This window comes from Bufo gargarizans, chromosome 9 (genome assembly GCF_014858855.1).
Source record: "Bufo gargarizans isolate SCDJY-AF-19 chromosome 9, ASM1485885v1, whole genome shotgun sequence".
NCBI classification, from domain to species: Eukaryota; Metazoa; Chordata; class Amphibia; order Anura; family Bufonidae; genus Bufo; species Bufo gargarizans.
In genome coordinates, this window is record NC_058088.1 from 144926632 (window position 1) to 144940719 (window position 14088).

The following is a 14088-nucleotide window of genomic DNA, read 5'->3' on the forward strand; positions in this document are numbered from 1 at the left end:
TCTATCTAGTGTTTGTTTTTGAAATATATGTAGTCCCTACCAAAGCATCACAGACATCATTATTCTTTTGATGCATTCTTGCCTACCAATGAATCTCCTTATAGCTCCCTGATATAAAACTTATCGATGATATTCTCATTAAAGCACAAGTCATGTATATTTTGCTTCTACTTAGCAAAGGTATCTGATCTGAAAAATAAATAGTTTTGAATATGTATAAGCAAGCATTGCTTGTATAAACTGAGTTTAGTTTAGTTTTTTCTGTTCTTTATTGACAGGATAAGTTTGATTGGTTGCTTAGCAAGTGCCCAAGAGATGAAGTACATGTGAAGCAGCAATATGCTGAAATCATGAGGTAATTAGTAATGTGTTTGATACTCAAATCCCAGTTGACACAATTATCAATCAACTAGGGAGTGGGAGCGCCACCAGAACCTGTATATGTGGAAAAAGTCAGACTGGATTTTAAGAAATGCAAAAATAATGTTATTTGAAAAAGGAGAATCACACATAAACTGCAATATTTTGGTTAGAACTTAGAACATCACATTCTCAGGACAGTTCATGAAATGAAGCCATTTATATGAAAGGAAAAAAACTTTGTTAGGCATCACTTTTTCCCTCCATGTCATCTGAGGATATCTCACCAGCTTGTAAGTCTTTTAATCTTCCCTCTAAAAAAGTGACCCTTTGTTTGAGGTTCTGCTGTGCATCACTATATTCTCGAAGCAAACGGGCAAATCGAGTGTGCAGCAGGTCCAAATTCGACTCTAGGAGCTCTAATTTCTCTTCTGTAGATTTACCATTCATTGCATTTTTCTCCTTTGTTTCATCAAGTAGGCCCTCTTTTACAAGTATTTCTTTTCCTCTTTCTTCAAGAATCTTTTTAGCATCTGGATATTCTACTAATGCCTCCATTAGATCATCTTTTGAAAGGCAAAAAAGGTCAGAGTAACCAAGGCTACGAATGCTAGCTGTCCGGCGGTTGCCCATCTTGCTCCCTTCAATATTTAAAATACTAATCTCACCAAAGCAGCTCCCTGAAGTTAAAATAGCATATTGAGTAATTCCATCTTCCCCAACAACAGCTAGTTTTCCTTCCTTGATTATGTACATTTCCCGACCTATATCCCCTTTCCGACAGATGTAATCTCCTGGGCTGAAAACCTGAGGTCTCAGTTTAAGAACCAACTCCACTAGGAGGCCTGCTTCACAATTTTGAAAAATGCGTACCTGAAAAATATCAATGTATAGATCAGAGATGAAAGAGAAATTTACATAACTAATATACAACAAACTAAAGGACAATAATGATCTTTATACAAGTAACATAACACTTGCACATGTTGTCCTCTCATATACTGCAAGAGATATTGAATAAAAAATTCCAAAACAATTATAGAGATGGAGGATTTAGCAGCAACTTACCTTCTTTAGTGTCTCCAGATGAACATTTATTGCAATCTCAGCCCTAAGTTTGTCAGGAAGATTTTTCAGCACTTCTCTTTCATCTACTGTCTTTTTGTTGGTCCAAAGGTAATCAAACCACCTGATAACTTTGGCCTCCAAATCTTTGCTTACCTTTCTGAATTGCATATAGTGTTTGATAGCATCTATTTTAGCCTGAAACTCAGCCCTGGTTGCATTCATGTTCGAGATCATAGAACCAACATTTCCTACAATAGTAGCGAAGATCAAAACACCAACCAAAAAGTCAAAGATGACAAAAAGGTACTCTGTGTCTGTGACTGGAGGAGGGGTTTCTCCAATTGTAGTAAGTGTTAAAGTAGACCAGTATAAACAGTAGACATATTCACGTGTCAGATAACCATAGGCAGGATCAGTAACATTAGGGTAAACCCATGTGTCCACACCAAAACCAATTGCTTTAGATATAGCGTAATAAATGCAAGCATTCCAGTGGATAATGAGTAGAATGTATAGCACTAGATTGAATATTCTGAAAATGTTTGGATAACTAGTTCGAGTCTCAGTTTGGTCAAAACATTCAAACATGCGTGGGAAATGTAGTAATCGGTTAAAGCGAAGCTCTGGGCGGTGAATCCCAAGCCCAAGGTAACCCAAGTCTGTGGGAAGTATAGAGATGACATCTAATTTGAACTGCAAGGTTTGTATATAACTGTCACTGAGCATCTTGGGATCTCTGACAAGTAGTCCTTGCTCTAAGAATCCTAAAAACAGGAGAGAGTACAGGTCTGTAAGTTTGATACCTTTTTAAATTGTTCATTTTAGTAGTTTTCATTTGCTCGCTGCAACAGTACATGAAGACATTGTGACTGTGACCATGTCTTAAAGTTAGTACAGTTCAGGCACTAAACATTGTCAAGTAAACATTTGGTACACCTGTATGAGATCTATGTGAGCACTATAGACAAATGAGTGCAGTGGACTAACATCCCCTTCTTCCTTTTGTTCCCTCACCGTGTCAGTCTCCCATTTACATGATTTACCTTTCCAGTTTTAACCACTACTGTGGCCTAATGTGGTTCTGATACTGTTAGTGCTTCAAACAGCTATCCTTTTTATTTGCTTTATTTTTCAAAATATTTTTCATTTAAGACTATAAACACTTTGAGCTATATTCCCAGCAGAATGTCTCTTGTCCCATATTGTTTGATTCTGTATATCTTTTGTTATGCATGTATTGGATTGTTATAACAATTTTTGTTGTAAAACTACTGATTGTAAAATTGAATGAAAAATATTGAAAGCATAGATTACCTGTGCGAAATCGAATAATTATGTCAATGATGTATATGATGTCAGAAACATAATCCAGTGTGAGCCACACTATAATATAACTGGTCTGAAGGTCATTAAAACAAGCCCTAAAATAAAAAGAACAATTATCAATGATTACTGGAAAATTACTGGAAGCCCAAGACTCTGATTACATTTTTTTGTAATTTAACTAGTTCAATTAAAGGCATTGTCAAGTTATATTTATTGGTCATCAATATCAGATTGGCGGGGGTCTGACACCCAGCACCCCTGCCAATCAGCTGGTTGATCAGAAAGTACAGCCATCTCTTATTTGTTTACCTGCTCGCCATCGCAACCGCAGAGGTGAGCAGGTGTAACTACAAGAAACAGTCCCATTCACTTCTATGGCATAGCTTATTCCTTTTCAAGGGCATATGAACGAGTTGTCCCATAGATGTGAATGGGAGGGGGGGTTCTTGTAGCTACACCTGCTCACCACTGCAGTTGCAACAATGAAGAGAAGGCAGTGATGGCACAGCAAGTGCCTTCTCTTCAACCAGCTGATCAGCAGGGGTGCTGGGTGTCGAACCCCCACGATCTGATATTGATAACAAAAATAAATTGGAAAACCTCTTTAAAACAAAACAGTTTATGTTGAGTTATTTCTATTGACTTTAAAAGTCCTCCTTGCTCTCTGTAGGTTTCACTGGAGCCAAACTATTACATAGAGCTCAGAGCACAGAGCATCTATCTCTGTTAGTTGATACAGGAGCAGAAAGCTTCATGCAGCAGCTAAGTACACAAGCTTTAGTAGTCTCCTGGTTGGATGGTAAGGCTGTCACCCAAAGCAAAAAGGAGGGACTGTGAAGCAGCTCAACTCAGAGAGCAGGTTCTGGAAAGGGAGCTGGCTTGCATGTCTGTCTGTCACAGTGCAGTTCAACGTGACGAGTGTTGCCGTGCAGGCTGGCTGCATGGTTTTTGTGTACTGGCTGCGGGTGAATCCTGTGCAGGCTGGTTGCTAGGGGCTGCATGCTGTATGCGGTTTCTAGTCTGTACTCTGCTCGTGTACGTGTGTACCCCTTTGACTGTATCTGCATTTCTGTATCCCGTGTATGCCGGTTGCCAGGGGCAACGTCTGGTTCTGTTCTTGTGTGTCTTGTTCTGTGCTCTGGTGCTGATGGGGTTAACCCCCCCTGTCTGCTGTGCCTGGGTGGGGTTTTGCAGGTGCACTCGTTCCTGGGGTCAGTTCTGGTTTATTTGTTCTGTCTGTCAGTTTATCCTGTTCCGTTCTTGGTGAAGCTCCTTGCTGCTAACCCAAGGGGTCTTTCCATCTGTGGTTCCGCCTAGGTTTACATTGTTGTATTCTGTATTTAGTATCTTGTTTTTGCCATGTCCTGTTCTGTCTGTACCTGCCCTGTACTATGATGTTATTTGTTCCTGTTCTGTTCCTTGCTAGCCTAGCAGTGCTTAACTGCATCCGTTGTCATTTCTGCATTTCTGTATAGCCTAGCAGAGCTTATCTGCATCTGAGCCTAGCGGAGCTTATCTGCGTCTGTTCCGTGTCCTGTTATTTTCTGTCTGGCAGTCCTTACTGCTTCTGTTATTCCGTTCATGTCTGCTTCTGTTCTTGTTTTATGTCTGCCTCCGAAAGAGGGTCCCTGGCTTCTCCGGAGGGGGAATCACCATCCGTGTGCAGCTCTGCCTGGGGCCGCTTAGCTTCTATCGCTTGTTGCGCAGGTAACTGCTTCTGCCTTGTTATGCCTTGCCTGTCTTTAGTTCCTGCATCTGTTTCTTTATCAGTATCACTGTCTGACTCTGCTGGTACCATTGTTCGTATCTTCCGGTCTGCTGGACCAGCTGCCACTGACTCGGTTTACGCTCTGGAGTAGCCCCTGGCAACTACCGTGGCTCAAGTCTATCCTCATCACCAGAGCCGCTAGTGAAGACCTGGTGTTGCTTAGTTACGCCCCTCTAGAGTATTGCCAGTTAGTGGCACAATGGGTTCACACCCGCTGGTTCGTTACAATGTCTTATTGAGGAAAGTATAATCCTGGTGGTATGTTTCAGTTCTCTTGCTTTGGATAGAGAATTGGATTGCACATCTCACTTGTAGTTAACAATTAATTAATTAATACTCGTGTTTATTCGCGCATGTCTATTGGCTTTTTAGAAAATTAGATGAGTCTTAGGAGAGTAGAGGGTGTTATATAGGAAAATGTTATCATATCTGATAAAAAAAAATAATCCAAATTAATAGAATTGATTTGCTCATCTTAAGTATGTATATTCTGGCAGCATCAGAATAGTGGCTAAAGCACGTGCTGAGAAGTAGCTGGCCATTTTTCACAATATTCTGGTATGGCAGAACACTGCAGTCAGAGCATTACTGCAGTTGCACATTACTTAAGTTGCTGCTGATGGAGCTGGTGCTGCTCCTGCACCCCCCCCCAGCAGTTATGGCAGTGGAACGTGAGGGAAAAAGGTCCCTCCGGTCAGACCTTCTTTAGGATGGGCGATGGGACACATAGGCAGCGAACAACCAACTACAAAGGATGTCTCGATAGTACTTGAGTTTATCATCCCTCTCAGCAGGTGTAAAAAAGGCCCTAATTTTGTTCTGGCAGCTAGGGTCTAACATCATGAAGAGCCACACGTCATCCGCTTGCCAAATGGTGATAATGTGGCTATCACTACGTAAGCAACTCAGCATTTGTCCATTTGCGCAAGGGAATTGAAGAGAATCCACTGCATTCTGCTACAGTGTGTTAGGGTCATCTGCCTAGTCTTTCTCATCTCTCATCACCCTCCAGCTCCTCATGCTCCTCCTGTTCCTCTCCTGTCTTTTGGGAAGATAAACCGCCTATTTCTGTATGTAATCCCTGGGCATTAATGTCCTCCTCCTCCACCAGTTCAGCCCCCATAGGGCTCATATGGCTGTAAAATGGAGGCAGCATATCTCCTGTCCCCTGGCCAGCCAGATTTATCAAAATCTGCTCCAGGACGTGAAGGAGTGGAATTACATCATTCATCCTCTGGTCCTGCCGACTGACAAATAAAGTAGCCTCCTCAAAGGGCCTGATCAAATGGCACAATGTGGAAGCTGCCACTGGTTAACGTGGAAGTTATACCAGGGAGTAGACCTGTCTGTCTGCTGCATAAAAAAATCATTGACCGCCTTTGTCTGCTCATACAGGCGGTCTAATATACTGTATGTAGCGTGGGAGTTCCAATGGGTAAAAATCCAGGATATCAGATGATGTTGGGGAAGAGCATTTTTCCTTGCAGCTCAAGGAGGGCATGACGTGTTAGTGTGCTGAAGTGCATGCACAGTTTTCTAGATACAAGAGGCATTATTGTGGAAAAAAAAAACATGTCTCAGCTTTTATTTACATTTGAGCAAAAAATACAAGATGTTCTGTGGAAAATCTCAGAGGACATGGACGGAAGCCAAAAGCGACACCTGTGCTGGCCAGGAGGATAGTTAGAGAGGTTAAAAAGAATCCAAGGATCACCACCCCAAGGCCATCCTGGTGATTCTGGGCTCTGCTGGTGGCAATGTCTCAAGGCAGACAATCCAACGGACACTGCACACTGCTGGGTTCCACTTCTCCAGATAAGGCACAAAAAAGCTTGCTTGGCCTTTGCAAAAGCTCATCTGGACAAAGAAGAAGACTTCTGGTCTTCTGTGTTATAGTCAGATGAAACCAAAATTTAATTGTTTGGTCAGAATGATGTTTCCTCCATTTGGCGTAAAAAAGGAGAAGCCTTCAACCCAAAGAACACCACCCCCACTGTCAAACATGGTGGTGGGTACCTAATGCTTTGGGGGTGTTTTTCAGCCAATGGACCAGGGAACCTAATCTCAGTAAACGGCACCATGAAAAAAGAGCAATACATGAGGATTCTCAACGACAACATCAGGCAGTCTGCAGAGAAACTTGGTCTTGGGCACCAGTGGACATTTCAGCATGACAATGACCCAAAACACACAGCAAAAGTGGTGAAGAAATGGTTAGCAGACAACAACATTAACGTTTTGGAGTGGCCCAGCCAGAGTCCAGACTTGAATCCAATTGAGAATCTGTGGAGGGAGCTAAAGATCAGGGTGATGGCAAGAAGACCCTCCAACCTGAAATATTTGGAGCTCATTGTTAAAGATGAATGGGCAAAAATACCTGTGGAGATATGCAAAAAGCTGGTCTGCAATTATAGGAAGCGTTTGATTGCTGTAATAGCCAATAAAGGCTTTTCTATTGATTATTTAGAAGGGTATGAATAATTTTGGACTGGACACTTTTTGCTCAAATGTAAATAAAAGCTGAGAAAAGTTTTTTTTCCCCACAATAAAATATTAATTTTGAGTTATATTTCTCCAATCTCTGGCCCTGACACCCAGAAGGTATTGGACAAATGTTTCTAGTTACTGCAGACACCCTCTATAGAAAAAGTATTGAAAATGGTGGAAAAATATAGTAATTTTCACTTATATTTTTCCAATCTCTGGCTCTGACACACACAAGGTATTGGACAGATGTTTCTAGTCACTGCAGACAACCTCTATAGAAATAGTAGTGAAAATTATGAAAAAAATATATAAATTTTCACTTATATTTCTCCAATCGCTGGCCCTGACACAGAGAAGGTATTAGACAGATGTCATTAGTCACTGCAGACAACCTCTATAAAAAAAAGTATTGAAAATGATGAAAAAAATATAGTAATTTTCACTTATATTTCTCCAATCTCTGGCCCTGACACACAGAAGGTATAATATAGATGTCATTAATCACTGCAGACACCCTTTATAGAAAAAGTATTGAAATTGATGGAAAAAAATATAGTAATTGTTTACTTATATTTCTCCAATCTCTGGCCCTGACATTCAGTAGGTATTGGACAGATGTCTTTAGTACTGTACCCCTCTATAGAAAAAGTATTGAAAATGTTGGAAAAAATATAGTAATTTTCACATATATTTTCCAATCTCTGGCCCTGACACACAGAAGGTATAATATTGATGTAATTAGTCACTGCAGACACCCTTTATAGAAAAAGTATTGAAATTGATGGAAAAAATATATTAATTTTCAGGTATATTTCTCCAATCTCTGGCCCTGACATACAGAAGGTTTTGGTCAGATGTCTCTAGTCACTGCAGACACCCTCTATAAAAAAAAGTTTTACAGATGGTAGAAAAAATATAGTAATTTTCATTTATATTTCTTCATTCTCTGGCCCTGACACACAGGAGGTATTGGACAGATGTCTCTAGTCACTGCAGACACCCTCTATAGAAAAGTATTGAAAATTATGGAAAAAAATATAGTAATTTTACTGATATTTCTCCATTCTCTTGCCCGATACACAGAAGGTATTGGACAGATGTTCCTAGTCACTGCAGACACCCTCTATAAAAAAAGTGTTGAAAATTTTGTACTGTAGCTATAAAATACTGCCAGCCTGCCACCACACACAATAGTCCTTAAAAGGACTTTTGGGTCTTTGAAACGTTTTTTTACTGAATTGATTTCAGACTCCCTACACTCTCTTTCCCTTATGAAGCGCAGCTCTTGCTGACTACAAATGAGTTGAACATGCGTCATCGGGTGCTATATAGCACCTGATGACGTGTTCCGGCCAGCCAATCACTGTAATGCCAGTAGCCAACATGGCTACTGGTATTAAAGTGAGGGCAGTACTTACCTGCACGTTTATTGGCTGCATTGCAGCCGCAAAACTTGCGGAGAGGAGACTCGAGCATCAAAGTTTCTTAAAACCTCACAGAGGTCAGACATCCATGCCCACACCTCACTTGTGAATAGCGAAAGCTGACTGGAAAGGCGATGACCATGTTACAGCTGGTATTCCACTACTGCCCTCTGCTGCTCACAAAACCTGTCCAACATGTGGAACATGGAGTTCCAGCACATGCTCACATCGCAAAACAGCCGGTGAGCTGGCAATTTAAAGCGCTGCTGCAGCATTGACAGACCGGCTGAAGCTTTCGATGTCTTGCGGAAATGTGCACACATGCGGCGCACCTTCACCAGTAGTTTAGGCAAATTGGGGTAGGTTTTAAGAAACTGCTGAACCACTAAGTTTAAGACGTGGGCAAGGCATGGGATGTGTGTGAGCTTGCTGAGCTCCAAAGCTGACACCAAATTACGGCTATTATTAGACACAACCAAACCTGGTTGTAGGGTAAGTGGCGAGAGCCACAGTTAAGTCTGGTCTCTTATCCCCTGCCACAGCTCTACGGCAGAGTGCTGCTTGTCTCATAAGCATACCAGCTTAAGAACGGCCTGCTGCCGCTTCCCCACTGCAGTGCAGTGCTTCTAGCTACCAACTGATGACAGGCAGGTGCGGCAGGCAAATAATTCGGACGTGGAAGTGAAGTAGGAGGCGGAGGAGGAGAAGTGTGTGTTGCAGCCACTAACATAGGTGCTGGCGGAAACCTTGATAGATGTAGGGCCCGCAATCCTTAGCATCGGTAGCACCTGTGCCATCCCAGGGTAGAACTCGCTCCAGGCCTCCACAACATTCACCCAGTTTGCCATCAGGGAAATGTAGCATCCCTGGCCGAATGCACTTGTCCATGTATGCGTGGTTAAGTGGACCTTTCCCAGTAACTGCGTTGGTCAGGGCATATGTGATGTTACGGGACACATGTTGGTGTAAGGCGGGCATGGCACACCTTGAAAAATAGTGGCAGCTGGGGACTGCATAACGCGGGACGGCAGACAACATCAGGCTGCGGAAGGCTTCTGTGTCCACAAGCCTAAATGGCAACATTTCCAGGGCCAGTAATTTGGTAAACTGCACATTTAGTGCTACAGCCTGTGGGTGGGTGGCTGGTTATTTGCGCTTGTGTTCAAAGGCCAGTGGTAAGGACATTTGGATGCTGCGCCGGGACACGGAAGTGGATGTGGTCTCTGATGGTGCTTGCAAAGGTCCAGGTGAAAAGCGGGAGGCATCCGGGCCTGCACCTTCAACAGGGGATTGGCCAGAAGGTAACATAGGGGAAGAAGAGGCAGTGGTGTGACCCGCAGACACCGATTGTGGACCCAGGTGTTAATCCCACTTATTACGGTGCTTGGATGCCATGTGGCGGATCATGCTAGTGGTGGTAAGGTTGCTAGTGTTCACGCCCAGGCTCATTTTGGTACTGCACAGGTTGCAAACTACTATTCTTTTGTTGTCCGCTCTTTCCTCAAAAAAGCACCTACACCCTGGAGATTTCCGCAAGGGGGTGGAACAGTTGCGGGCCTGTGTGGTGTGGCCCGCCTTCTTTCTTTTGCCACCCCACTGCCTCTTACAGCCTGTTGCGTTGCTGCAGATCCCTCCCCCTCTGTACTGCTGTCCTTGCTCGGCTTTCCACCTTCCCAGGTTGGGTCAGTAACTTCATCCTCCGCCACTCGCCACTTCCTCTTCCACTTCCTCACTCTCCTCATCCTACTGACTTGTTGACCTAGCCACAACCTCAGTGATTGACAACTGTGCCTTATCCTCTTCCTTAACTTCTTGAGACAGTAATTGCTGTTGAGTTATTCACAACTGTGTCTCATCATCATCCACCTCAATAAACAGTAATTGCCGTTCCCCACCGTCTTCTTATGACTGTGGATGCTCAAGAGTTTGGGAATCAGGGCACAAGATCTGTCTCTCTTCAAGCGTGCAGAGGATGTCCCCTCGTCACAGTCACAGTCCTGGGGATAAATAGATGATGGGAGATGGGATAGATCTCTGTACTGACCCCTGTACTGATATATTTATACATATTAATTAGATCTCCCCTCAGTGGTCTTTTTTCTAAAGTGAATAACCCTAATTTTGATAATCTTTCAGGGTACTGTAAATGCCCCATTCCAGTTATTACTTTAGTTGCCCTCCTCTGGACCCTCTCCAGCTCTGCTATGTCTGCCTTGTTCACAGGAACCCAGAACTGTACACAGTACTCCATGTATAGTCTGACTAGTGATTTGTAAAGTGGTAGGACTATGTTGTTATCACGGGCATCTATGCCCCTTTTGATGTAACCCATTATCTTATTGGCCTTGGCAGCAGCTGCCTGACACTGGTTTTGCCGCTTAGTTTGCTGTTTATTAGAATTCCTAGATCCTTTTCCATGTCAGTGTTACCTAATGTTTTACCATTCAGTATGTACGGGTAACTTGCATTATTCCTTCCCATGTGCATAACTTTACATTTGTCAGTGTTAAACCTCATCTGCCACTTACAGTATCTGCCCAAGCCTCCAATCTATCCAGATCCCTCTGTAGTAGTATACTGTCCTCTTCAGTGTTAATTACTTTACACAGTTTAGTGTCATCTGGGAAAATGTATATTTTACTATGCAAGCCTTCAACAAGATCATCAATAAATATATTGAAGAGAATAGGGACCAATACTGACCCCTGAGGTACCCCACTAGTGACAGTGACCCAATCTGAGTGTGTACCGTTAATAGCCACCCTCTGTTTTCTATCACTCAGCCAGTTACTTACCCACATACAGACATTTTCTCCCAGTCCGAGCATTCTCATTTTATATACTAACCTTTTATGCGGTACAGTGTCAAATGCTTTGGAGAAGTCCAGATATACGATTCGCTGCTGTCAAGTCTAGAACTTACCTCCTCATAGAAACTGATTAAATTAGTTTGGCATGAGCGATCCCTCATGAAGCCATGCTGATATGGCGTTATTTGCTTATTTCCGTTGAGATGCTCTAAGATAGCATCTTTTAGAAAACCTTCAAACAGTTTACCCACAACAGATGTTAAACTTTCTGGCCTATAGTTTGCAGGCTCTGTTTTTGGACCCTTTTTGAATATTGGCACCACATTTGCGCCAATCCTGTGGGACATTCCCTGTCAGTATAGAGTCTGCAAATATCAGAAATAAGGGTCTGGCTATGACATTACTTAATTTCTTTAGGATATGGGGGTGTATGCCACCCGGTCCTGGCAATTTGTCTATTTTAATATTTTTAAGTCGCTGTTGTACTTCAATACATTCGAGAAAAAAATATTTAACAGCTTTGCTTTCTCCTCATCATTCTCTGCGACTCCCCCCTCATTACTCTTTAAAGGGCTGACACCTTCAGATTTATACTTTTCAGCATTTATATAATTGAAGAACATTTTAGGGTTAGTTTTACTCTCTTTGGCAATTAATCTCTCAGTCTCTAGTTTAGCCGCTTTTTATAGTTTTTTACATGTTCAATTTTTTTCCTGTTTCAGTGCTTCTGTGCTACCCTCCTGTTTTAGTGATTAATATGCTTTCTTTTTGTCATTTATTGCTTTCTTTGGAGTTCTATTTATCCACATTGGTTTCTTTTTGTTCCTTAACCTTTTATTCCCATACGGTATGTATCTCTCACAATGAGATTTTAGGATGCTTTAAAAGATATCCCATTTTGTGGCTGTATTTTTATTTTTGAGATTTTTGTCCCAGTCAGTTAGGCCCATGGCCTCTCTTAGTTTGCCAAATTTTGCTCTTTTGAAGTTTGGTATTTTTGTTCCTTCCTGTAGAAACGCTCTTTTAAATGATAATTGGGAGGTTATTACTTTATGGTCACTATTTCCCAGGTGTCCCTCTACCTTCACATCTGTTGTTCTGTCAGGCCTATTGGTTAATACTAAGTCCAGTATGGCTGTCCCTCTAGTCGGGTCCTGAACCAGTTGGGAGAGGTAATTTGTCTTTGGTTATTGCCATACAAGTTTCAGTTTCCCAGTCTATATCTGGGTAGTTGAAGTCCCCCATTATAACCACCTCATTATGATTTGCTGCCTTGTCTATCTCGTTTAGTAGTGGTGTAACAACCGTCCGGTCTGTCACTGCAGGTCCAAGGGAGCATTCCTCACCAAGTGACAATAGCTAAAATGTGAGTACATTATCTTGGACAAGCTCCTTGCCCAAGCCAGTGTAAAGCTGTTCTGTAATTATAGGAAACATTTGATTGCTGTAATAGCCATTAAAAGGCTTTTCTATTGATTATTGAGAAGGGTATGAATAATTTTGAACTGGACACTTTTTGCTCAAATGTAAATAAAAGCGGAGAAATGCTTTTTTCCCCGCTGCCTCTTGTACATCGTCTTATTATCTTTTGGGAGACACCTATGTTATTTCCTGTCAAAAAATGACTTGCTGGTTGTATAAAAGTAACTTTAAGTCAAAATTTGCCAGGGGTATGAATAATTATGGGCAGCACTATACTGTCCCCGCCCATGAAAGCTGTTCCATGTGTCCAACGTGGTATGCGCCTTGACACACAGGTAAAACTTAAAGGGGGTGCCGATAATCTTTGCTATGTGTAAGTATAAGGCAGGAATAGCTTTTTGGGAGAAATAATACAGGTTAGTTATCTTCCAGCGAGGCTGAGCTCACACCATTAGCTCCCTAAAGGCAGCAGATTCTACTAAATGGTACAGCAATGACTGTGTAACACCCCAGAATTGTGTTACTAAACTCTTTCACCCCGCTACAATCTGTTAAGAGTCTTTACCTTGTCATCGGATGTGATTTCACATTATGTCTTCACGACTGTGCATTATAAACCATGTTAAATGTTTATTGTTGCAATTTTCCATGTTCACCAGCAAGTGGTGGAAATGTGTTGGTAAGGGACTTAGTTTCAGTTTAGTATTTCTAAGCTGGAATAGTTCATTCCAGCTTAGCTCTCGCTCTGTGATTAGAGTGGGCTGCACCCACATCCTGCAGCTTGGGTGGAGAAGGAAGTTAGAGTGAGTGTGCCAGCCACCACTGTTGGGGAAGGCTGTGTGATAGAGTTGAGGAGTGCTGCTTGTGGTAGGGTGGACGTGTTAGGAGCTCCCAGATATAGGGAAGAAAGGCAGAATCTTGTCTCGGCTGAGACATTGATCACAATCCCCAGCCTGAGCCCTGCAGCCTCAGCTGGATGAAACAGCAGACAATCTCCAGTTCCGGGAAGAAAGCATACCCTGTGAAGATAACTGTGAGTAAAGTCCAGAGACCCAGGAGAAGCCATATTCCTCCTCAGCTAGTCGGTCCCCATAAAGCAGAAGATAGAAAGAAAGTGCAGAAGCCAAATTCCTTCCACAGTATAGAGCTACAAAGCAGTCGTCCTTTCCTGGAAGCTCTAGGTTGATAAAGCAGCAGATTCATTCCTGCCAACCATTGCTGAAAGTCTGCTGGGACCTAAGACAATAATCTGTACCTTGCTTGGATGAAAGTTACCCTCAGTAAAGACGAGTTTGAACTTTACCAAAGGTCTGGATCTCAATTTCTGCTGCAGAATCCATCTATTACTCCTCCTATCACTACACTCCATTTTATTTCAAGTGAGCCAGGAGTCCAGCCGTACCCAGGTAGGAGACACAGTTGA

The 14088-nt window shown here is 42.4% G+C and overlaps 1 protein-coding gene across 1 annotated transcript in view; it reads right to left on the bottom strand.

Moving 5' to 3' along the window:
- Nucleotides 1-603: 603 nt before the first annotated feature.
- CNGA2 (cyclic nucleotide gated channel subunit alpha 2) overlaps nt 604-14088 on the bottom strand; it is a 151836-nt gene continuing 138351 nt past the window's right edge. The window contains exons 5-7 of the mRNA XM_044269008.1: nt 2743-2849; nt 1429-2192; nt 604-1233 (exon numbers count right to left, since the gene is read on the bottom strand). Of these exons, the coding sequence (XP_044124943.1) occupies nt 604-1233; nt 1429-2192; nt 2743-2849 (1501 nt within the window). The remainder of the gene's footprint in view (nt 1234-1428; nt 2193-2742; nt 2850-14088) is intronic.